At 48.2% G+C, this 23,307-nt stretch overlaps 11 protein-coding genes across 11 annotated transcripts; 4 read left to right on the forward strand and 7 right to left on the reverse strand.

The window, feature by feature from the left end:
* Positions 1 to 5: 5 nt before the first annotated feature.
* On the reverse strand, positions 6 to 1,794 carry BT62DRAFT_943297 (uncharacterized protein). Its single transcript, XM_043187872.1, has 9 exons — positions 1,570 to 1,794; positions 1,484 to 1,518; positions 1,317 to 1,423; positions 1,223 to 1,269; positions 1,067 to 1,167; positions 934 to 1,013; positions 806 to 884; positions 441 to 750; positions 6 to 391 (listed from the first exon to the last, which is right to left on the reverse strand). Exons 1-9 carry the CDS (start codon positions 1,738 to 1,740, stop codon positions 137 to 139), a joined length of 1,185 nt encoding a protein of 394 aa, XP_043043897.1. The 5' UTR covers positions 1,741 to 1,794; the 3' UTR covers positions 6 to 136.
* BT62DRAFT_1072481 (uncharacterized protein) lies at positions 1,689 to 2,738 on the forward strand. The gene is made up of 5 exons (XM_043178860.1): positions 1,689 to 1,842; positions 1,892 to 1,981; positions 2,034 to 2,097; positions 2,152 to 2,407; positions 2,454 to 2,738. Exons 1-5 carry the CDS (start codon positions 1,840 to 1,842, stop codon positions 2,572 to 2,574), a joined length of 534 nt encoding a protein of 177 aa, XP_043043898.1. The 5' UTR covers positions 1,689 to 1,839; the 3' UTR covers positions 2,575 to 2,738.
* Positions 2,645 to 5,299, reverse strand: BT62DRAFT_1072482 (uncharacterized protein). The gene is made up of 3 exons (XM_043178861.1): positions 4,965 to 5,299; positions 4,672 to 4,905; positions 2,645 to 4,624 (listed from the first exon to the last, which is right to left on the reverse strand). Exons 1-3 carry the CDS (start codon positions 5,214 to 5,216, stop codon positions 2,792 to 2,794), a joined length of 2,319 nt encoding a protein of 772 aa, XP_043043899.1. The 5' UTR covers positions 5,217 to 5,299; the 3' UTR covers positions 2,645 to 2,791.
* BT62DRAFT_927702 (uncharacterized protein) lies at positions 5,000 to 6,644 on the forward strand. Its single transcript, XM_043185325.1, has 2 exons — positions 5,000 to 5,389; positions 5,445 to 6,644. Exons 1-2 carry the CDS (start codon positions 5,342 to 5,344, stop codon positions 6,357 to 6,359), a joined length of 963 nt encoding a protein of 320 aa, XP_043043900.1. The 5' UTR covers positions 5,000 to 5,341; the 3' UTR covers positions 6,360 to 6,644.
* Positions 6,645 to 6,981: 337 nt separating this feature from the next.
* On the reverse strand, positions 6,982 to 8,886 carry BT62DRAFT_884279 (acetyl-CoA synthetase-like protein; the record flags this gene model as incomplete). The annotated part of the gene is made up of 6 exons (XM_043182793.1): positions 6,982 to 7,306; positions 7,381 to 7,715; positions 7,772 to 8,040; positions 8,092 to 8,123; positions 8,185 to 8,604; positions 8,666 to 8,886. The coding sequence occupies 6 exons, from the start codon at positions 8,884 to 8,886 to the stop codon at positions 6,982 to 6,984; spliced, it is 1,602 nt and encodes a 533-aa protein (XP_043043901.1).
* A 195-nt stretch (positions 8,887 to 9,081) lies between these two features.
* BT62DRAFT_510238 (uncharacterized protein) lies at positions 9,082 to 9,962 on the reverse strand. The gene is made up of 2 exons (XM_043181203.1): positions 9,549 to 9,962; positions 9,082 to 9,486 (listed from the first exon to the last, which is right to left on the reverse strand). The coding sequence occupies exons 1-2, from the start codon at positions 9,904 to 9,906 to the stop codon at positions 9,389 to 9,391; spliced, it is 456 nt and encodes a 151-aa protein (XP_043043902.1). The 5' UTR covers positions 9,907 to 9,962; the 3' UTR covers positions 9,082 to 9,388.
* Positions 9,963 to 10,043: 81 nt separating this feature from the next.
* BT62DRAFT_1072486 (uncharacterized protein) lies at positions 10,044 to 12,619 on the forward strand. Its single transcript, XM_043178862.1, has 2 exons — positions 10,044 to 10,092; positions 10,148 to 12,619. Exon 2 carries the CDS (start codon positions 10,193 to 10,195, stop codon positions 12,569 to 12,571), a length of 2,379 nt encoding a protein of 792 aa, XP_043043903.1. The 5' UTR covers positions 10,044 to 10,092; positions 10,148 to 10,192; the 3' UTR covers positions 12,572 to 12,619.
* On the reverse strand, positions 12,607 to 14,351 carry BT62DRAFT_510282 (uncharacterized protein). The gene is made up of 4 exons (XM_043181204.1): positions 14,219 to 14,351; positions 14,084 to 14,169; positions 13,998 to 14,029; positions 12,607 to 13,948 (listed from the first exon to the last, which is right to left on the reverse strand). The coding sequence occupies exons 1-4, from the start codon at positions 14,262 to 14,264 to the stop codon at positions 12,643 to 12,645; spliced, it is 1,470 nt and encodes a 489-aa protein (XP_043043904.1). The 5' UTR covers positions 14,265 to 14,351; the 3' UTR covers positions 12,607 to 12,642.
* A 156-nt stretch (positions 14,352 to 14,507) lies between these two features.
* On the reverse strand, positions 14,508 to 17,301 carry BT62DRAFT_984898 (translation initiation factor eIF-3b). The gene is made up of 9 exons (XM_043189894.1): positions 17,193 to 17,301; positions 16,955 to 17,140; positions 16,729 to 16,906; positions 16,548 to 16,670; positions 15,812 to 16,498; positions 15,613 to 15,757; positions 15,393 to 15,551; positions 15,059 to 15,339; positions 14,508 to 14,996 (listed from the first exon to the last, which is right to left on the reverse strand). Exons 1-9 carry the CDS (start codon positions 17,246 to 17,248, stop codon positions 14,604 to 14,606), a joined length of 2,208 nt encoding a protein of 735 aa, XP_043043905.1. The 5' UTR covers positions 17,249 to 17,301; the 3' UTR covers positions 14,508 to 14,603.
* Positions 17,302 to 17,315: 14 nt separating this feature from the next.
* BT62DRAFT_927706 (uncharacterized protein) lies at positions 17,316 to 20,212 on the forward strand. Its single transcript, XM_043185326.1, has 13 exons — positions 17,316 to 17,927; positions 17,976 to 18,020; positions 18,068 to 18,204; positions 18,257 to 18,370; positions 18,426 to 18,503; positions 18,557 to 18,819; positions 18,875 to 18,946; positions 18,996 to 19,130; positions 19,181 to 19,348; positions 19,404 to 19,466; positions 19,518 to 19,616; positions 19,667 to 19,865; positions 19,919 to 20,212. Exons 1-13 carry the CDS (start codon positions 17,363 to 17,365, stop codon positions 20,063 to 20,065), a joined length of 2,085 nt encoding a protein of 694 aa, XP_043043906.1. The 5' UTR covers positions 17,316 to 17,362; the 3' UTR covers positions 20,066 to 20,212.
* On the reverse strand, positions 19,993 to 23,230 carry BT62DRAFT_927707 (uncharacterized protein). The gene is made up of 10 exons (XM_043185327.1): positions 23,133 to 23,230; positions 22,922 to 23,082; positions 22,529 to 22,868; positions 22,153 to 22,476; positions 21,983 to 22,100; positions 21,837 to 21,932; positions 21,015 to 21,785; positions 20,838 to 20,964; positions 20,266 to 20,786; positions 19,993 to 20,216 (listed from the first exon to the last, which is right to left on the reverse strand). The coding sequence occupies exons 1-10, from the start codon at positions 23,192 to 23,194 to the stop codon at positions 20,163 to 20,165; spliced, it is 2,574 nt and encodes an 857-aa protein (XP_043043907.1). The 5' UTR covers positions 23,195 to 23,230; the 3' UTR covers positions 19,993 to 20,162.
* Positions 23,231 to 23,307: the final 77 nt, after the last annotated feature.

The raw sequence follows: 23,307 nt of genomic DNA on the forward strand, positions 1-23,307 counted from the left end.
AAAGACGTATGTCTAATCCGTCAATGTACATCATTCTCATCTAGTTTGTACTTAAAGAAATATACTGTAAAAGCAGCATGATTAGACGATATAGCTACGGACCTGACCGACGCAGTTATGCTCACATACAATGACTCTATTCCTCATCCGCAGTCTCTTCCAAGAGTATATGCTCTTCATCAGTATTGTTCCTGTCCGTACCGACTATGAGGAAACCAACAAACACCATAATAGCTCCAAACATAACTTTGGCGCCTACGAAATTGCCTAGAAACAGATCTCCAATCACCGCAAGCGGGATCGTAAGGCTGAGACCAATGGTAACAACCAACGGGGTCGTTCTTAACATCGCAAGCACATATAGGTAATCGCTTGACCAAGTTATCGCCATCTGAAACCGCGAATGAGCAGTTATGGAATGAACTTAGGTTGAGACGTACATTAACAAGTAAAATCGTAACCGCTCTGCTACTACTTGGTAACTCTAGCTTTTCCACTCCCGCAACGTGGAGCAAGATTCCGATAGGCCAATAAGCAAGTGTGTTGAAAAGACCCACGAACCCAAAGAAGAGTTGCATGTCAATTCGAGACTCGGACTTTATTCTTACTTTGAGTAGGATGACATAAAGCGCATAAAACACGGCAGAGGTGAGTGCCAAAGTATCCCCCAAGATGGCATGTGGTGAAATTTCGTCACTTGCAACCGATTGAGATGAATCCGAAGCTGAAACAAGAAGCACTCCTGCAAAACTAGTGTCCTCCGTGAGGAACAAACCTGATCCAAGAAAAGGGAAGAAAAACATACCTCGTCAGAACGGCGCAGACTTTCTTAAAAGTAAGTGTCTCCACGTTGAACATCCGGCCGATACCCAACGTGAAGAACCCTTTGTCATTAATTAGATAGCGCTCGACGGAGACGACAGGAAGGCGTACCGCTCATGCTAGATAAGATAGTTGCACTGGCGACGCTGGTGTAATCTAACGATGCATTGACAGCCCAATTCGCGATGAACCTGACGTTCATGAGCTCCTTCCGTGCAAAATTAATGATGTGAAAACACAATACCAGAGCGAGCAGAACAAGGAAGCCAGTTTTGCCGTTTCTTGAGTCGTAAGAGGGCGCGTGTCGTGTGACGGCATTATTTCACCAAGATTTGGATTTATAACCTGTATATCGTTCAAAATTGAAGCAGGTAGAACAAGATTAAGCGTATATTAATACCTCAGAATCCACTTCTGCTTCTCCGGGGAGTGCTTCATATCCTGGGGCTGACAGAGATTTAGCGTAAGTGATGGTTACATTGACTTGAGCATACTTGAGTGCATTATATGCCGCTTTGAGTTGCGGTAGTAGTCCCACGCCCGCCTGAGCAGAAAGGGAAGGAGGTAAAGAGAAAAAGAGCTCGTGTTGAGATATGTTACTCTGCATAAGATAGGTGATTAGATTAGCAGATTGAGATGATTGGGAGAGCAGAGGGCTGACAGAAATGGCTTCTCATATCCACCCTCGAACATATCCTAACCACATCGGTGAATGAGATTTGCATGAATACACGATAGTGGCAGTACCTGTGTAATGAAATTCGAGAACGTCCATAGCAGGACCACGACGAGGAGAAGCGCTATTCCTGCAGTATAATCCTTGTTGTTCAACGGGCTCTTTTTTGAAATCAAGATTCTATGGGACTGTGACTGGCTCCTCGAATGGGCCGACAGCTGGGGGGGTGCGGGCTCTTCCATCTGCAGACAACGCACAGTGTAATCCGTACAAGATAAGCGTAGTCGCGCACTTTCCTTTCTAGGACATCACCTCTTGCAGAAATCTCTCATTTGCATACAATGGTACGGCATGTACTGCTGCTGTCTGTCCTTTCTAACATTCCCTCCACAGCCAAAGGATCATAGACTACGAACGGTAGCACATATTTCATCTGCCAAACGTCAGTCACAGCATGAAAGTTTATCTGCACAGGATGCCTCGGTGCCGTCGAACCGTCTCCTTGACGATGGCTGGTATATCTCATGGCAATTAGGTTACCGAGTCTCGTCTGAAAAAGAAAGACAAACAGCATTCGAAACACGAAACCTTTATGCAACGTCCGTGCATATCTTGTTACTCTGATTGATTTGACGAGTAGTCTTTGCATCCAGGCCTCGAGCTATATCATCAGCCATATTCCAAGTCTCACACCAGGCGTTTGAAAAGAAAAGCTAAAGAGAGAATTGCTAATGGCATGGCGGACATTCAGGATGCTCTTCCTTCTCTGGATGAGGAGCAGGTCGACGAGACCAGCAACAACCCGGCGAAGAGCAAAGACGATCAACGTCCTCAAGAAAAGACGCGAGGAGGCAAGATAGGCAAAGGAAAGAGCTCCACCTATACCAATGCTCAGCGGAAACGGGCATTGTACGTCCGTTCCATTCAATTTCTTCTTAATCTAACAAGCCCATAGAACATTGGAGCAACTGCGGCATCCTCTCATACTCTCTAATTCCCAATTCGCCACGAACCCGTTCGAAACTATCCGAACACATGCTCAAAATACTCTGTTGCAGCATGCTGCGCCTTCTTGATGTATCACCAAGTCGAATACTACCTTCCCGGGTCTCGTACCTGCGCATAGCTTTCTCATCACGAATGCTGAGCGGTTCGAGGCGCAGAGGGGTATATAGATGTGCTTGTTCCGTACCAAATTACATATTAACAAATCTCTGGGGTAACTGTAAGAGTTTTTTTTAAAAAAAACCAAGCAACCATTGTAAGTGAGAGCAAAACTCAATTAGACCAACTTTAATCATCTCCTTCCTCGCCTATACCGGCGCTCCATACCGTGCTTCCACTACCACTGCCTCCCGCACTTCTTCTACTCCGCCGGCCACTCCGAGGCGATATCTCAGTGAACCCACTGCCAGATCCACGGGCAATCTCTGCGCTCAGGGATCGCTCATGTGCGTCTAAAGCAGCGATAGAGTTTTGCGCCTCAGCTTGCTCTAATGCTTCTTGAGTTAGATCCGAACCAATTCGAGTGTTGTCATTATTGCCCAGAGAAGGGCTTGAGTTGACGGACGAGGTTTCGGAATTGTCCGCAGTGGTAGACCGCGAATTAAACCATGAAAATCGCTTGGATGCAGTGGCGGCCGTGGAAGTGGTGGTAGGAGGTGACAGAGGCGTATGTGAAGGAGTGAGAGACGAGAAAGACTTCTGTATAGGAGCTGGTGACCGAGGTTGAATACCCATCAACTTCAACGTGGCATTCATCCTTTCTCTTTCTTTGCGGTCCTCCTCATCTTCTTGGGTTTCTAATTTCCTGGCGCCTGTCACAGCGTTTGCACCAGGCGTAAGTGTTAAAGGTCGTAAATTCGTCTCGGGCTTCTTGTCCAATTGATTAAAGATTGAGAAACTCTTCCAATCAAATGAAAGAGATCGGCGTTGCACCTTAGGCATCGGTGGTGAGGAGAGTTTGGGTGTTGCAGAAACAGGAGAGTTTAAACGTGAAGCCTCGGTGTTCGATGAGGAACGCCAGGTAGTGGTAGACTGAGGTCGTGGCTTGGAAGTATTATTAGATTTAGGCACTGCTGTAGAGGGTGTAGGCGGCTCTTTATCGTAATCCACAGCCAAGACGTGCTCGAAGCCTTCCCGGGAGATAATACGATCAATGATCTTGGAAGCGTAAAGTGATAGCGCCTTGTTAGCATCTTTGAGCACTTTGACCTCGGTGCGGAGAGCATCAAGGTCACTGCTAGACCCATCGTTGTCATCAGACATTGAAACATTTCTGCCCTCCGAGCCTTTCTTCGGCTGTTTAGCCTTATTGTTCGAAACTGAACGGTCACGGTCATCAATGGCGTCGCCAGAGAGAATATCCTTGTTTTCAGCTCTTCCAAGCTCGGCCGCCAAATCAAGCCCCGGGCCGGTGATGGGAAGATCCGCCAAGGACTCACCACGAGGACCGCTGCTCGGAGAGTGGGATGCACCACGACTACGTCCATGTTTGGTGGTTCTGCCATTGCGCGACGAAACAGAGTCGGTATCCCGAGGTTCTAAACTTCTCTCGAGCTCCTGCTCAAAAGTGAGGTGAGAAACTTGCTCTTCATCAACGCGTTCGAGTGTGCTTCTCCCGTTGCTACGAAGACTGCCGACATCTGTGCTGTCGGCGTCGTTATCGTTATCGTCATCGTCATCGTCATCCTGACCAGCACTCCCCATTTGCTTCATTACATCAAATTGTCCGCTGAGCGTCTTCTCTCTTAACAATATCATGTAGCTCTCGTTCTCATCTTGTAATTCGTGATTAACGCGTTTGAGGTCAAGAAGCTGGGTCTGCAAGAGGAGCAGCGTATTCTGCAAGGATGCATGGGAAGTAGATAGCGTGGATAGTTCCAACCGAAGAGAAGTCATCTCTGCGGGCTCTTGCTCTGGGTCATTCAAATCCTGCTTAGGCGTCTCGGGCCTGCGAGATGCAACGGGTTCGTCTTCATAGTCAGTTTCTGCGTCGAATTCAATATCGGTATGAGGGACGGCAGGGGCAGGTCGTTTTATGCCCTGCGAGATGGATTGAATACGTGATTTAAGGTGCTGTTCGTTGTCGTAAAAAGCTTGTCGCTCGGCGTCGAAGGTCGCTGTCTAGAATGGGCGTCAGGTAGAAAGCAGCAACGGTCGTGACCACGAACCTGCTCATTATATCGTCTCTGAATATCTCTCCTCTCCCTCTCTAATTCACGTACTTGATCTCTAAGTTTCTCGGAGATATCTATCCGCTGGGCCAGCTCTATTTCCGAGCGACTCTGCTCTGCGTAGAGTTCGTTGAGTCTGACTTGTGCTGCGCTTAACGCGGTTGTGAGTTGGTGATTCTCGACGCCCAAGGTCGATATGGATTGTTCTTTGTCCTGAAGTTGGACGAGCAACTGAAGAACAGCTTGTCAATGACATAGAGACACGTCAGAGGTAGATCAGGGTTGGGTACCTGCTCCTTTTGCTCCGTTTGATGCTTGAGGGACTCTGACAGAGACTCTCCTCTTCCATCGGATGATGGCGCTTTGATAGACCCGCGGCGAGCTGGAGCTGGTTTCAAGGTGGACGAGACGCGAGGAGAGACTGCCGAACGAGCGGTGGCGCCTCTTGCAATTGGAGGCGGCGTCGGTGAAGGAGACGAGGACGATGAGATGCGGCGAGCAGTAGTGTGAGTTGATCTAGAGGAAGCAGCGGTGGTGGTCATGACGATGAAGACGGCGGCCTGAGCAGGGCGCGAATGACAAGGTTGAGGCTGGCCAGGAACTGCATACGCGAAAAGTAAAAGGCTGATGGTGCCACGTGGTGCAAGCCTTAATAAATGAATGGATAATGGCATCCACAATCCTCGACCAAATTCCCTGCGAAACTCTCGAGGCGGCAAGTCTCACTTTATAATTTACCCATCGCTGTCAGCTCGCTAACCTAGTACTAGCTGCTTTCCTCTGTCCGACCCTGTCAGCGCTCTGTCCAAGCACCAGAATCTCTCTTCAAGCCTGGAGATGTCCTCGAGCTCCAGGGCCCCTCTGCCTCTGGAAAATCACATTTCCTATGGTACATCATTATTCGGTGTATACTACCCACCTCTCATGATGGATGGGCCAAGGCCGCGGTCCTGTTCGACACAGACAGCACATTCGACGTCCGTCGCTTCAGAACGATCCTATCATCTCACCTATGCAAGCTTGGCGTGCCCGCGGTTTCTGTCGGTCCATTGATGCAGACAGCCATGTCCAATTTTCACGTATTCCGTCCGGGATCATCCATGCAACTCGCTGCGAGTCTCGCGAATCTTCCTTCGTATCATGCGAGCTCTCTATCTGCGTCTGAAATCGGCCTGGTGGCCGTCGATTCAATGAGCACTTTTTACTGGCCAGACCGTTTTGGTGTTGAACTCCTTCGGTCTTGCATGAAACAGTATGAACCAAGTCGGTCCATCTATCCCCTTCATAATATTGCTGCCGTCTTGGAGCGCTTCCGTGTTTCCCATAACGCTCTCATCATTTTGACCAATTGGGGTCTTAACTTGGAATCAACGGCCACTTCCACATCACCATTCTATAAGCAACACTTGTACCCCTTCCCTTCCAATTTTACCACAGAAGATAGACCCTCGATGGCAAAATTTTCCCCCCATCTTCCTTTGACGTCGCCACTATCCCTGACTGCCCACATTACTTTTGCTCCCGCCCGACTCCGTCAAACAGATCCACTCTCCACAGATCACAAAACAGAAAGTTTTGCAGAAATCGAATGTATTTGCCGCTTCCTCGACAGGGCTCAATGTCGTTTCAGAATCAAAGTTACATCAGACGATGTATTTGTTGATATGAATCCGTTGATGCTCTGAACCAGCTTATCTTCTTAGTGCATCGAGTTGCTAAGCGATCTTCGCCAGAACTCTATAATATCCGACACTGCTGACTCAATACCAACCTGATACACTGGCTGATACACTGTTGGCGGGCATCTTGGTGAGCGTTCGTATCGTGAGAATGTATGATTAATGGACTTTGGTGAAAACTTCCATGGCTGTGTGCAAGGGCCACTGATGTCGTTAGCAAATTTGAATGAATATTTTTGACTCACGCCGCCGTAGTAGTATTATTGTCTTCATGCCAGCGATGGCTCGGCGTCCCCGTGAGACAGATTAGAATCTAAATTGCCGTCAGCCCTTGACAGGGCTCGCTCCCTTGTTTTCGATCCTCGCATGTACACTACTTGTCGGTGGATTCTGTCCGCACTATCTAGAATCAGTCGGGCAGTGAGGCTGAAATTCAAAAATAAGAATGGTATTGATACAGTATTGCAGTTCCTACTCGCATGATGGATGCTGATAAATAAATGGCACTACAGTAAATTAAGAGAGAAATTATGATACTTTAGATATAATAAAACGTCGTCTACTACAAGTTATAGGATAATTATAGGAAGGGATAAGGTTCAGGAAATGAATGTCAGTACGGCATGGCCTATCGCACAAGACCGTACACTTGATCGAGCTCTGCTTTGTAGCGAGTCTCGACTTCTTGACGTCGAATATTACCCTTCGTCGCAGTTCGGGGCAATGTTTGCCGAGGTACGACGATAATCATATTCGGGGAGCTAATCCGCTCATGCAGATATCGACGGGAATGAAAATGCCTCGTTTTACGAATGATCTCCTTCTTCAGCCTCGAAGGGTCGATGTCATCAGCTGGTTCGACAAACAGGACCGGTGACGGGCGACCGGTCCCGACCACGATACAGTCGGCGACAAGGCCTGCACACGTAGCACGAACGTTATCTTCAACAGCTCTGTAAGCAAAAAAGAAAAAAAAAAAGTTGGAAATCAAAATTTGCTTCTGTGACTAGTGCAAAGAAAGGCGTACTTGGTGTCACATCGCAGGCTGTTCTCCGATTTTATCCAATCGTCATCCCTGCCACGGAAGACATACGATCCAGGTGCAGCTTCTTGGAATAGATCTCCAGTGTGGAAGTGGCCATCGGCACTCCGGAGTGAAGGATGGGGGCAATCTCCGGATTCTGCCCGAATTATGAACTCTAACATCCTTGCGGTAGACTGATGGCCCGCTTCATTTTGTTCAGGGTTGATAGGCACGAAACTGTACGACACCCCTTCAAGTGAGCGAAGAAGTGGTGCACTGGGATCGCATCCACCGACTGATATGAGCGTCGCTCCGCACTCGGTGCTTCCGAACAGATTCTAAAGGTGTCGCTTTAGAACAAAGGACGCGAGGAAAGAGCGTATTGAATACTCACCTTGATGGGGAGACCGTTGTGGTACGCCCATTCTTCGTCTTCTCGCGGTAGGGACATACCTGTGTACAAAACTTCGTCAAGACCAGCCAAAAGTGACAAGAGCTTGGTGTCATGTCGGGAGGCACGAAGTTGCTTGGCCAGGAAGGCAGCAAACTGTCGCAGCCGGTTAAGATGACACCGATGGATCATGTCTACCAGCTCTGCAGGGGAGAAGTCTATCATCGTCGGCTGAATGACACATGAACCATGCTGCAGGGTGCCAATTAACACTGAAATACGCGTCAACAGTTGTATGATGAATACTTGGAAGATGAACGCACTGAATGATTGGCCAATATGACACATGCTTCCCCTGAAAGATATAACGAGTGAGATCGATAGATCTTGTGTGATGTGAAGTTGAACAAACTTACATCCAAGTAGTGACGTCTTGGCGGACGGGACTGAACGGTTTAGATATCTGGCTCGACTTGTGGACGGTAGCGTTCAACCATCTGTAGGTGCAAGGGACAAGCTTTGGACTACCGGATGTGGAGCCGCTAGTGTGGAACATCAAGGCAATATCGTCAGGTGAGCATTGAGGTAGGATCGGTAATGGTCCTGCCGTAAGGGCTGCTTCCACGGTATTAAGGGCAGGATGTATCGGAAGGGAAGTGTTTTTCAAGACGTCTTGAAAGGAAGAATCGAAGACGAGAGCCTGAGCATTGGCGCGATGGAGTAATTCAAAGATTACATCCGGGTTGGGAAGACGCAGACTGAACATCTGGGGGACATAGCCAGCTCTTGAGATACCATATATGTGTAGGACGTCGATGTAAGTGAATCCACCGATCCTGGAAGTAATATTAGCCATTACGTATTGACTATAGCATGAGATGGGGAGAGGAAGCTTACCACAATCCAATGACGGATCGCTGGGGGATCCGGTCACGACCCAGGGTCATCGACCAATGTCTTGCGAAGTTTTCGACATCGAGAAGAAACTGACGATATGTGACAGTCTGCCACTGAATTATGTGGCTTGTCGTGGGGTCGACCTGAGGTGTGCGGAATACTGGACGGGAGGGAAAGCGCGATGCACTGGCTTCGAGGACAGAGAGATGAGTACTAGACATGGGATGTCGGGTTAGATTGGATGAGGATGGGGCTGAATAAAAACTGCCGACCTTTATAGAGCAGCGGGAAGATCTACAGCCAAAGGGAGGTGACTCGGAGACGGAACGCTGAGCCCAATTAGGTGAACGGACTCGGTTGTCAGGATAGGACCAGTTTGAATAGCCTCGTCATTTGAAACACAGGTACGTGGACTGGATAAGGATAACGCGCCCGGTGGAAAGTAAGCTCAGAGGGAGATGACAGTGTCATTTGTAATGCAAGAACACCGGAAAGGGGGGACAACACGCAAGATCTGTATCGCGGCAGGGAAAAATACCGTGGAGAGATCCAAGGAGGAACGATTCGGCAAAGGCAATGTGTGCTCAGACCCATTTAGAATTGGTGGCAGCAGGCACGCGCAAAAAAATAGGACGGAACAGAGTCGCGTAGGTCCGAATGATACGAGATCATCAAGGCATCAAGTAAGCATCAAGTGTTACAGTGTAGAAACTGATCTGTGCATCAAAAGTCATCCATCGGTTTGCGTTCTCGACGGAACGAGTTGAACGCGACCAAGCCTGGACACGTGACCCTCCGACACAGCTCTTCAGGGTCAGACTCTGTCAGTACACTGTTATCCCGTTGATGTCGAATAATTTGTGTAGAAAATTAACTCACTCACTCTGGTTCCCCACATGGACGATCTGATTCCGTACTTTCTGTACGGGTACGGCTGCTGTAACGGATGTAAATCTTTGCGAGGAACTGGAGCGAACGCCCCGTTCCTGGACTCGAGGGCCGCATGAAGCGTACCGGTCTTCGCGAGACTGCGACGTTGGAAACGTGTCTGCGTCGGCTTTTCTTTTTTTTTTTTTTTCCAGGCCTTTTTGCTCCGACTGAGGGCTTTCTTGTCCGTACATCCGTAGTAGACCGTGTAGAGGCTGTGGTGCTATTCGGACCGCACGGCGCGACGACAGGTAATACCTGAGCTTGTTCAACATTTGTTCGGAAAATTTCCGTGGACGGTTGTGCGCTCGCATCTCGCTGTGCAATGATATGTGTTTGGGTGGCGGGCCTATGATAGGAACGATTAATTCCATAATGACGATCAATTGCAAGGGCCCACTAACTCTCTCCCTTTTGCTGTGATCGAGGCCCTGACACTGACACGTGATCAGTGAAAAGTTGTGCTGAATCCATCACCTCTAAATTTCAGATTTCTTATTGTAAGTGGAAATTGCTGTTATACATTTGGACAGTCCAATTAACTGTTATCTGTAGGAATGGTGTGGAAGCAGTTGTACAGAGTCGAGAGCCTGGCAGTCCATGCTCAGGAGGACAGGTCTTTTACCGAGACCATATCTTGATCAGACGTATCATTTCTCAGCTGGCGTAAAACATTCCCGTCTTTGCCCCTCATGTATTCGGTTCCTTCCGACTGTAGCCACTGCCCGTCGCGCAGACGGCCCAGATCTCTCTCACTTCTCGCCAGCTCTCCTTCCCAGTCTCCATTCCTCCCGCAGCACGGACCCCGACCCCTCTCTCTTGTCCCACAGCTCTGCTGCCGCACTGCTCTCTCATCTTATTTCAAACACCCCTACCATCGATCTTCTTTCCTCCAGAGTACGGCAGTCATCCGTTCTCAGCACCTTCTTCTCCCACTCAAACGACGTCCGTCTCCTTTCCGAAGAAATCGCCAGAAATACCCCTCGTCATGCTCCATCACTCATTCATCTGGCCCTCGTTCTCGGCTGCTCTCTGCATGTCAATGTATACGAGTGTACTTCACATCATCTCGCCATGGAGAAGCACTGGGACACCCTTCTTGCCGTCGTCCTAGCAGCCACACAGCATGTACGGCTAACTACCCGTCTTCTCAATTGGCGCGTGCGTGCGTTGCTACAACTCAAGGACTACGCGTCTCTCGAACACGTCTTGGACGAATTCGTGAAATACAGCGTAAAGCCCAACAGGAGGACTTACCATCTTATCCTTTCTGGCTACATTCAAAACGGCGACCTATCCCGTTCCAAGGACATACTTCACAAAATGGAGTCCGACGGAATAACTCCTGACGCCTTCACTTACTCTCTACTCGCCATCTATTATCGTACCCTCGGACCCAACTCTCAAGTTCAGGACGTCGCTGCGGCATCTTTGGACGCCATTCCCAAGAATACTGCAACCTCGATCCTCAACTCCCTTCTACGCATGCATATGGAGGCCAACGACACAGACGGCATCATCTCAGTACTCGCACAGTTCTCATATCATCATATTCTCCCTATCATCACTGTCGTCACAAGAATGGATCCCACCGCAGAAAGCCCGTTCCTGCTGTCGTCCATAATGCCCGATGCCGCTACTTATGCGACGTCTATCAACTACATGGCGTCTCGTCGTGACATATCGGGTGCAATGCATCTATTACACGGAATGTTATCCGTCGGTCTCTCCCCTCGCTCAGAGACCATCACCGCTTTGCTCCATGTCTTGTTCATAGCGAATGATCATCCTACCGCCATACGTCTGGTCGCCGCCATCTGCAAACCCGAGTCCGCATCTTTCTTCAAGGCCCTCATGACCTCCTCTTCCCACCATCCATTACCGCTTGATCCTCAAGGGATTCAACCCCATGTTGGGATTTTCAATGCCCTTCTGAAGGGAATCCTTCGTTTGCATGGTTTGAATGGTGCCGTTCCTGTTCTCCAAATAATGTACATGCACCAGATCCGTCCCAATTCCAGCTCTCTCGAAATCTTAATTTCCCACCTGGTCGTCGTTGAGCGTACGCCTCCTCATATGGTTTCACGCGTCATACAGGCTTTCGTTACGAGTCACATTCATCCGAATCTGCGCCACTTGCACGTAATTCTCAGTTCCATCATCCGGCACGAACGTTATCTTCTATACGGTGTTGGTTGGAACAGAACAGCCGCTAGATTCTCCCCCAGCAGGTCTTATCAGGACCTACCATTTCCGCAGGAAGACGTTCTTACTGGCGTGGCTGAGGATTTTGATCCCGTGGCCGGTATTTCCCCTCCCCGGAATCCATCATACGACAAGCACCTTCGTCCTTTCTTAGATTCTCTCGCCTCGAGGAATACTAGAAGCGACTCTGCGGCCCTTGCACTACGTCTAAAACGGGATGCCACTAGGCTGGAGTTTTCTAGTTCCCAGGCGGTCTTTGACACTTTGCTGCGAAGAGGATTCATGCCCAATGAATATCATTATAGTGCTTTGATGGAAGGTTATTCGCGTTCCGGCGACCTTGAATCTGCGAAAAACCTTCTTGACACGGCAGTCAAGGCCGGCTTGAAGCCCAATGCACTCATGTTCACTATCCTCATTGTCGGGTACGCTCGGGAAGGGAACCCGAAGCAGTCAATGGAAACCTTCATCCAGATGATCACTTCTGGTATACGGCCCGATGTCCCATCCATCGATGCAGTTGCGAGCGCATTTTTTGCCGTTGGCGCCTACAAAGCAGCTAGACAAACTCTTATGAGCCTTTGGCATCATATCGAACCGTTCCCGGCCCATTTACAGGAAGCCTCTTTGCGAGAGATAGCGGTGGAATTTCGACTGTTGGAGACGAAAAATAACCGTGGCAAGCTGCGGGAGGGCGAGTTACATCGAGCACTGACGTCAATTAGACATATTCTTAACAGTCATTCGGCACAACTTCCTGCGGTCTATACATAAATGAAATGGATACTTTACTTTATTTAATTTGATGCAAAAATGGATTACAATAAAGGCATTATGCGTGGTCCTTAAGAGAACTTGGCGTCGAGAAGGCGAAGCGCGTCGCGAACACCAGCTGCTTGAACCTCACGCACTCTTCGTTGTCCGCATCTCAGTAATTCTTCTTCTGGTACCAACTGTGGCGGTGACGCCCGCCCCGACATTCTGAGGGCTTTGCCCTCGGTTCCTGTGCCTCCATTCGTTGGCTGGGGAGATATTGAACGTTCCGGAGTGATGGATCCGAGGGGAGGAGATATGACCACACGAGGCCCTGTACATTTCGATCTTCTAGCAACTACGTCGGCGAGAAGACTCAGGTCGGAAAATGCGACATTAGGGTGGGACTTCAACTGTTGCCATGCGTCATTCGTGGGGATGGTCTCCTGATCTGACTTGCCAGATCGTGGTTCCGGTCTGCCCAATGCGTCATTCTGCGCGCAAGGACAGTCGACGCAGGGCTCCTGCGAGGCTACTGACTGACTGATGGCAGCACAAAATGCCTTCCCAAAAGTGTCGCCGGCGCAAGCCAAACAATTGTCAGGATCACCTGAACAACTTGCAATGACATCAGAATGGAATGGTGATTTTGGACGCAGAGGCGAAACGGGAAATATTTCTCCGACATTCGTGCTGAGAGGTCTGCGGCGTAATGGAATGGCTGGCTGATAGGCAGGAAGATTGTCCAGTATAGAGGGAACAGCGGGAGGAGGTGAGCCCATACGCAAAATTGGATCGGGGTCATCAAATCTCTCTAGTTTCAAGGGAGATTGTGCCGTTGATTGGATCACGACTTCGCGGCAAACACAAGGAGTATCTTCACTGCAAAAGCCGCATCCAAACGGCGGGAATGGAGTATCCAATGGTGGCTTGGAAGCAGTCGAAAAGTCAATCAAGTTGGCTAGATTGGGACTCGAGAATGAGGGGTCATGGTCGATGGGTGACTGAGGCGTCTCCGGCGCTTCATTGGACTCCGGTGACGACGCGGTGGATAGGGTATAAGAAGGAGGTGTCGGGGACTGTGAGGCCTGCGAATCTGAGATGATCCTGCTTTTCTTTCTCGACAACAGCGTGGATGAAGTGGACGCAGGAGATTCATCTCTTGACCTCTTCTTATTATTTGCGAGAGCAGCGTCACGTTCCGACTCCACCTTGGTGATCTTCTCCTGAAGAGATTTATTCTGCTTCCGTAGCATTTCATTCTCCTCCTTGAGCCGCTTGGCAATGTTTTGGAGCGCCACGTTACGCTCTATTTCTCCCTGCTCATAAGACTGCAGGCGAGCCTGTAATTCTGCAAGCTGAGACTGTTTTCTCTCTCGGAATGCACGCTGTGCAGCTCTATACAGTGATAAATATATGTGAGGAAATTTGTCGCCAAAGAACTTACCTGTTCTGAACGCGCCGACCTTTACCATCTACCTGGTAATAGTTCAGACGACGTGGCAAATACTATAGCGACTGATTATGACATACGTCCGGGTCGGTGTTGGATGGTGCAGGATCCTTCTTGGGTTTACGACCAGGCTTGGGCTTGGGTTGAATGACCCATTCTTTAGAAGCTGAGCCGGAAGTCAGTCACTGCTACAAGTATTAGTGAACAAGTCCTACCTGTCGCCCACAAAGCCGGATTTGAGGAAGATACTGCAGTAGACATCAACAGAAAAGGCTATACGACGATAAACAAAGAGCTATCCTGCGTTGAATATAGTCGGGCGCAAGATTTAGACATGGAACATGGGGGAAGAGAATCAGGTTACACTTATCTGATAAGATGGTGGGTTATCTCGGCTATAGTCGGACCGTCGGACTCCGAATGTGAGGCCATTCGGCTTTATGATCCGATTATACCTGACCTGAAAACCCACAAGCTGAATGTGCCTAGACTCTAGTATGTGAAGGGGAATTCACGCGAACAACGGTCAAGATATGTATACCAATCGCCCATGTAATACAGGATGACGAGTTCTGCTCATCACTCGGACGAAGATACATATCAATCAGCAATCTCCTCCTCTATTTGCTCAATCACCTCTTCGACCCAAACCTCAATTTCTTCCTTGTCACCATCGCCACCCTGGTCCACCGAGTACTTTTGACCACGACTCTCAGCGAATTCTTTTTTGGACCTTGCCCGCCAGGCATTCCATTCATCGACGAGTCTTTTACGATGAGCAATCAATTCGGCATTAACAGTTAGATGCTCTTTGGCGTCCTCGTCGTCGAAGACACGGCTATACTCCCGCAAGTTCTTCCGTACCTGCCGCTGATGCTCTTTTGTAAGCAAGGTACGAGGCCGAGGTCGCCAAATAAACTGCTTGAAACGATCTTGTATCTGCTTCATGAGCTCCTGTCCTTTGAAATCCCAAATCGCGTAGCCATTTTCGAGCTGATAGAGTAGTATCAGCTAATGGTCTAGAAACCAATCAGAAGTCCTCGACGTAAGCTCACCGTATGAGTCCAGGCGCTAGCGCTAGTAGCTAAATATCGGCCGCTGGGATCCCACTCAACATCCGTGACGCCATAATGGTCTGCGGTGCCTAGCAGCTGAATACCGCTACCCCAATCCTCCTTGGACGTCTGTCCTTCTCGTCGAGCGACATCTTCAATGTTGAAATCTAGATCCCAAAATTCCAGCTCCGACTTGGAAGATGACCCAACTGTTGCGAGCACGACATGTCGCCCACGTGGGGACCAACGAATAGCATTGCTGGTTCGGTTAGGGAGCGTTCCTAGACGGGTGTTAGGGACCGACGACATCATCAAATAAAAAGAGACGACTCACGCAACAGTTTGAAGTCATTTTTGCCGCGTTCGAGTTGGTAGAAGCTGACATCTGTCTTGGTTGTGATGCCAGGACCTGGATTTCCTAAATTCGGATCATTGCTGGATACAATAGCAAATCGTTCTCCTTTAGGTTCCCACGAGAAGTCGGTTACAGTATCTGAAAAATGATGCCACGGAACAAATGAGATGCTATCTGAAAAAAATGATGAAATTTTTACCTTTCAGTTCCACGACTTCAACAGGATAATCCTTTTCACGAACTCTGAAAATTTCGAGATTGCAGAAGATAGATTTCTTCGTCTTCGTGTGACGGTCAACCTTTACACAGAGGAAGTCGCCTTGATTTTGCCAGAACAGTTTGCACTGAAGAATATGACGGTGAGCCGTATGCAACAAATGAAGACGGAAAGCCCGAACCTCTGTTACGTTGAACAAATTTTTTTGCCGTAATATGGTGCGACTTGGGAAACTGAGCAATGTAACACGAGCCGGCTGGTTGGCCACCTCTGGCGTCCAATACACCAGCATATTTTCGCGCGCCTTCGTCTTACCGTTCATTGTGGCAGAAGCTTCTTTATCCGCATCTTCTTTATCTTTGTCTCCTCGAGGGCACCATTCAAAGTCGGCGACACCTTCGATTTTGAGACTCTTCTTTCCGTGCAAGAACATGCTGGGAAGCTCATGGACACTAATCATCTGACCAGGAGTGACACGGGCAACGAACTTGTCGTCGGGACTCCATTTGAGTGCAGGCCACTGCATCTGCTTTTTGCCGTTAGGACTATCTCCCTCCGTGACGGTGGAAAATGTTCGGAGCAGATAGCCAGATTTAATGTCCCAGACGGCAAGATTATTTCCTTCATCGTCGGGAGAGAAATACTGTGGGCCTTGCGTAGCACCTTCGGGGACGACAATCGGCTCATTTGACCAAGTAACGATATATTGTTCGCATGGCGAAAAGTCGATGAGCTTCACCAGTGGATGGGCGAAACGTTGCTGAGGCTTCCAGGAAGAGCCTCCCCACAATCGTACACCTTGTCGATGAAGGGTTGAGATGTACGTACCCAAGGGCGACCAGGCAACGTATAGGAAATCTTTCCAATCCTAAAGTATTATCAGAGGCCACAAAAATGAAAAGAATTGAGCTTCTGACAGGTTTGTAAGCGAGTTCACACTGTGAAGGCTTTCCGTGCCAATAAATCTCAACATCTTCACCGCGATAGGTGACATATTGGTCGCGGCCTTGTGGATCCGCCAACCATGCGCGCAAATGTTCCTTAGAGCAAAAAATTAGAGCGATTGTGAATAGGATTGACTTGGCTGATATTATTCACCCTGGGTGTGTACTCCTCTATTTCTGGTTCAACATAGGTTTCATCCAGTTCCGCATATCTCTCGATGTCAGTGAATTTATTGACCTTGAATTGATGTCTGGCGTCGAAAGGATGGTTATGCATCGTTGCGAGGGCCATATTGGCTTCGTCCATGGAACGAAAATCAATGAAGATATACCTGAGGAATGTTATTAGAGATTTTTTTGGGCTAATACAGCCAACACACCCTTTGCCTTTCCCTGTATTGTCATCCCATGGTACGGATATATCATCCGGCCTTATTGGGCAGCCTTTCCTGGAGAATTCCTTGGAGATTTTTGCAAGTAGTTTGTCTAGTTTTGACTTGTCGATGACGGGGATACCGTCTACGACTATTGTATTGTCAAAGCCATCGTCATATTCTACGCGGTATCTGTGAAGACCAGTCAGAACACGCTTGGATCTTCGCGAACAAACTCTCATACTTTGCTTCAATATCAGAGCAGTCAATGTCGTCGACATTGTCAGTGATTCCTGGCATTTTGAGGTGGTCCGGATTTGACAAGCAAAAGTTGCTGTTTGTGCACGTTTGAGCCCAAAGGTCGGCCGTCGGTTTCGATTTTGAAGTCAGAAACGACGACCACGGTCCCTTTGGATGTCGATATATCGCGTTGGGCGCGCTCTGCGACAGCCTCTTTGTTCTGCTTGCATTCTTTCTCGATTCCATCGCCTGTATACTGTTGCGGCCGTACAGCACGCTGCCCCGACAGCTGCGAGTGAAGACAACACTGAGCCGTCGTCCGAACCTTCACCACCCAAGGCTTCAAAACGAAAATCTACGAGGAAAGCTACAAAGAAGCCCGATGTACCACCCCGTAAAACGGTGTTGGAAGAGAGTAGGGTACATTCCCACCTTGCATCCTTGCAGGCGACAGAGGGTATTCTGACCCTCGACGAACTTGAGCGGCACAAGCCTTCTGGTCTTGCACATCCCCAGTCTCCAAAATACGAAGAACAATATTCGGAACTTCAAAACTTTCTTCTGCGCTCTTTCAACAGCAAACAACTCGTCCAGTTTATACGCCTTTCCGGCTCTAACGTACCGATGTCACGCGACAAAAACTCTTTGGTTACAATAATTCTGGAGGAGACCTGGAATATGCCATCGCTTTCTCAGATACAGAAGGATAAAAAGGAGCGCACTGAAACGGGCTCCCAAAGTGCGGACTTTGTTTTGGAGCTTTTTTAAGGTTGTAACTTCTTTTTAGCATATCCGCTGGATCGACGCCAGTCGTTTTTAATCCTTGGAAAAGGTCAGTTCTTCCGGCGCATCCTTAGATACATAACTCATGTTGCATAGATGGAATCGATCTCCTTACCCTCTCCACCAAATACAAAGTCCAGATGTCGTTTTCATCCAATCCATTATCCTTAAAAGTGTCGGGTTTAAGGGTGCACCTGAACCAATTGAGTGAACATGTATTGCGCTTCAAGGAGGTACCGCCAAACTCTTTCTTCTTTATTGGAAGCTAACGTGAATATGTGCAAGAGTATACGCGACGAAATCTATCATCTTCCGACCAAATTGCCAATCCGAGCCGATCTATTGCAGCGTGTGTCACGCTTGGCAGGAGCTTTCACGGAGAATCTCGAATGCGGGACGGTCAGTGAACCCAGCCCCCGTTGAGGTTGAGCCCGAATTGAATCAAGGCACGTAGATACGGATAAGCTACAAAGTAGATCAATCTCAAGCACTGATCCATGCAAAGCGCTTGGCTACACGGGCTTCGTGTGAGGCTAGTATTGTCTACCATTGGCTCCAGCGTGTTACTAAATATTTATTCATCAGTCACTGTCAAGTCCTGACCGAGATGTGTTCGTACATATACCTCCTGGAATACCGAGTTCCACTCCAGTACCTCTCTCGATGTTTCCACACACATATTCCTTGTATCCTTTCTTATCCCCTCGTACTGTTCCCTGGACTTCCAGTGGTGGTGGATCGTTCCGAATTCGACGAGTGGGCGAATGGCTTGGTATCAGCTCTAGAGAAGATTTGCTAAAATCTGGAGGCCTAGCCATGGGAAGAGGAACTGTCTTAACAAAGGAAGCGTACGTGAGCTTCGCTTGTTTTCTTTGTGTCGTACAGATAACTTACACGCAGTAGAGAAAAGGAGGATATTAGACAAGTGCTCAAGAATATGGCTGGTCTCGATGAAACAAAAACTGTGACGGCTTCGTAAGCTCTGCCTTGCTCTATTATATAATGCTAAAATAGTTACCCTCAGCTTTGGGCATGTTCTTCTGAATACTCCGCCTTTGGCAAGGACGACACTTGTACCTCCCCTGAAGGGAAACTGGCCTTTAGCGGACATTCTTAAGTGGATCAGAGAGTATACCGTTCCCCGGACATTTTCACCTAGGTTCGCTGCGCATCGCAATCTATTCGCTTGTACAATTGACGATTTTGCAGTGTACCGGCAGCAGTACTTGAGCTGACGCCTTCTAATCAACGCACACTGCACCGTCTTATTTATCGACAAGTCTTTCCACCTGATACACGGGCAAATCCAGATTCGGCAAGAACAATCAGGTTCGAGACGGCATTGAATGTTCTCCCGGAGGAGGGTCAAAATGGAACGTAAGTACTTGACGCCCCGAAGCAACAACATGAATTATAATAATTCGGGTTAAAGTTCTTTTTCACCTTCAGCCTCTATTGGATCAGAAGAATCCTTCGATTTGATGTTACCTGACCGGTAGGTAACTTTCAATGGCATCGTTTATATAACTGACTTCATCTTATGTAGTTCGACAGACATTCAATTTTCTGTATCAGACACACGTAGTCTGACTATGAGTGAATGGCCCTCAGAACTGAAGGGATATTTCGAGGCACTGCAATCTTTGTTCGTAGATTTTTCTTGTCGCCTTCATTCTGCCACTGATCTCGTTATAGTATTCTGGGGTCCGATGATGGTGCTCCTCAGCCAGAGACGCCATTAACCCTCTGTCACGGGGACGAAACATACGTACTCAATTTCAGTTCCAGTGTACGTCAACACAACGATACTATCCCGGGGGCTGATTTCCAGTCCGATTTCACGAGTGAAAATGAGTTGGATCTCGAAAGTGATCAGAAATCTAGCGTGTGCAAGGTGACTGCATGGTGTTTTGGTCAACAGCATCCTCCAAACTGATATTTATTAAGGTCGTTTGCCAAAATGTGTTCAATGAAGCTAGTTGGAGATCCTTCATGAAGACCTGCGATCATCTCTCGACCCTCTCTTTTCGTGTCACCCCTCCTACTTCGACATTAGAAGGGTCAGCTGAAGATCTCGAGACTGAAAGATTTTGAATTTTGATTATACGCAAACATACTTTAAATAATAGACACCCCACATATCAATGTGTATGCACAGACTGTAAGACTATTACTGGTCCACAAAAACTGTCTAAGTGCGCTTCCGCTTTTTGTTGGCTTTCTCGATACGCTTCTTTGCTCGGACCTGTAAGGATAGCATTAGTACGTCTACACGAGATAAGGCTGCCGATTACCTCTTTCTTCATTCTGGAGTCCACCATGGTGTATCGGCCTTTGACGCCTTTCGGTCGTCCCTTGACTCCTTTGTGGTCACCTTTTGCGACGACAACCTTCACCTCTTTCTTGGCTTTCTTTCCGGAAGACATCCCTTTCCGCATGAGCTTCTCAATTTGCTGCGCCTTCTCTCTCTCTGTCATATCAGCAGTGTTATTAACGCCTTCAGCCTTTTTCATCGCCTTCTCCAATCTCTGTGCCGCTCGGAATTTCTTTCGGCCTTTAGCTTCGGCTATCTTCTTGATAGGACGAGCATCTAAAGCGCGCTGTTTGGCCCGAAGAGCAGCAACGGCTTCCTTTGTGACCGGTAAATTTGGTTTGTAGTGTTTAGATTCGTCGTCCAGAAACCACGATGGAAGTCCATCCTTGGAGTTGAGGGAGTGGCGATTAAAACCGTCATTGATCAGTTGTGTCCGTGTCTTTTCGCGATTGACTAGCTGCTGAGCAAGCGTGACAGCTTCGGGTGTTACCAGTCCCAAAGCTAAATTTCTGTTAGGAAAGACGCAAATCAAGAAGAAATTTCCAAGCTAACATTTGATTTTAGCTTGCTTCGTCTCAACTTCATTTTTGCTTTCAGCATCCCACATGTCTACATCATTTTCCTGTACTGGAACGATTTCAAAATCATCGTCGTCGTCGCCATGCTGCGTTTCTAACACCTAAAATCAATGTCATTCTTGAACATGCTGAAGGAGCGTTCAGAACATACCTGGAAGCTCCCCTCAGTACCGTCAGATTCATCTCCGTCAGAAATATCGTCTAGGTTGTCCATATTTGCGAACACATCTTGGCTAAACCAGACACTGGCCGCCTGATTACCAGGCTCCTGCAGCTTCGTAACTAAACGGGTCCTTTTAGAGCCATCAGTAGTATCGTCGGTGCGCCGACGCTTCTTCGATGGAGCGCCGTTGATGACGCTCTCATCATCAGAACTCTCATTGTCATCCTTGACCTGCTGCAGTACATCGTAGCCGCCGTCCTCACTTCCCGATTCTTCATCGCAATTTTCGTTCTCAGACCCTTTAATCCCTCCCCATTCTTCTCTGTGTGCATTTTTCTCCCTCGCTTCCTTGACTCTGAATTTTGCGTCGCGTTCACGTAGGCGATCTTGGTAAGCGTCATACAGCCCATCCAACTCCATCTCTAAGCCTTGTAGGTTTCTCTCTTTTTCCTCCTCGGAATCTAAAACTTCGGGCTCGTCACCACTAATCTGTGCGGCGTCGATGTCACCGTCGTCACTACCCTCACCGTTAGCAAATCTTGTGAGATACCCCCGCTGCCGTAGATGATTTTCGGTGGTTTTCAAGTCAAAGACATCATCTCGGCCAATGCCGAGGGAGGCGTCTTGCTGGTCCAAGCCAATGTCTAGTGGAGCGGTCATTTGAAGCTGCATCCGTTGCATAGTTCGAGTACGTATTTCATTGGCTCGTCTTCGTTCCCGCTTATTTCGTGCTGCAGCCTCTGCGTTGAGCCGCTCCAACTATAATGCACGATTAGCTTCATGTTATCACCATAAAATGTATCGACATGCCTCGTCCTGGATTTGCTGCTCCTCATCGACCTCCTCTGTTAATTCTACGGCTTCGGTTATTTCCTCTGTTTCCTTAGTCTTGACATCTATACCGAGCTATTCAATCGTGAAATAAAGGAAAATAAAGTTCAAGTGAAGCAACTGACTTCTTCTCGCAGAGCAGATCTCCATTTTAACAAAGCCTTGAAATCACCCCTGCCTAGAACCTTTAGATCATCCAGATTCACTCTTACATCCGCTGTAGTAATGGGCAGGCCCAACCATCTGGGAAAAGAAGAGGTCAATACCTCGTTGGCATAACCAAAGCACGGCTTACGTTTCCTCTTCCTCAGTCTCGAATATAATTTTGTTCACGGATCCGAGTACGGAGATAGGATCCGGGCTTTTCACGAATTCCGAGACAGAACATGCTTTGAACAAAGTATAATCTCCATCAGCATAACCATCTCGTTTCCGTCGTTTCTTTTCCGGCTGGAAGACATTGGCTTGGGCATGACTGTTAATAATACCCTTGTCAGCGCTGTCGGATACCGAAGCAGCCAAGTCCTTGAAGACATGTTTGGGGTCGAGGAACTTGGGGTCAATGTGTTTAGGCGCATAAAAATCCCTGCATACGACGAAAATTTCTGCGGAAACATTCCTGGCGTATCCTTTCAACTGCATGTAGAATGATGACAAAGACTGCGACTCACCTGGATGAAGGAGGTTTCGTCGCTTCTACTTTTCCAAACAACTGATTGAATACCCAAATGAGGTTGTTGTAGTCTGCACTGCGAAAAACTTTGGTCACAAATGTTCCACCCTTTATCAAGAACTCCACTGCTAGCTTCAAACTCATTAAGACGAGCTCAGATTGACTGTAGGCATCTTGAATCCACGCAGTTCCCACATTGGGGGCACCATCGTGAAGAACAACATCGGCTTTCCAGTCCTTCAGCTCCCCCCGAAGGAGATTCCGGCATTGGGGTGAAGTGATATCGGAAGCGAATGTCACCACTCGAGGAATGGGCTTGATCGGCACAAGGTCGACACCTAAATTTGAAGTTAGACGTCTTATACTGGGCAAAGACATTCAAGATACTCGCCAACAATAACGCTATTAATGGGCATATATTTACTGGCAACTTGAAGCCATCCTCCAGGTGCGGCACAGAGATCGATACAGCATCTCGCTGACTCCAAAAATGCGTACTTTTTGTTAAGTTGAATGAGTTTGAATGCCGAACGTGCTCGATATCCTTGTTCTCTTTAGGAGATACTTGAGGATAGAATAACAAGTAGCCAAAAAATGCGTACTTTGCGAGTTTGTAGTACTTGTCCAGGCGACCCTTCCCCGTTTTCTTTTGAACCTTCGCCATGGTACGAAGAGTAAGTAGACAGGAAAAAAGATTGCGTTCGGCCCGATAACTCCGGAGGCAAACAAGTACGTAAGTGCCAGCAACGTGGCAACTCCATACCCTATGTCACAATC

Source organism: Guyanagaster necrorhizus (genome assembly GCF_019112545.1).
Source record: "Guyanagaster necrorhizus MCA 3950 unplaced genomic scaffold BT62scaffold_4, whole genome shotgun sequence".
NCBI lineage: Eukaryota > Fungi > Basidiomycota > Agaricomycetes > Agaricales > Physalacriaceae > Guyanagaster > Guyanagaster necrorhizus.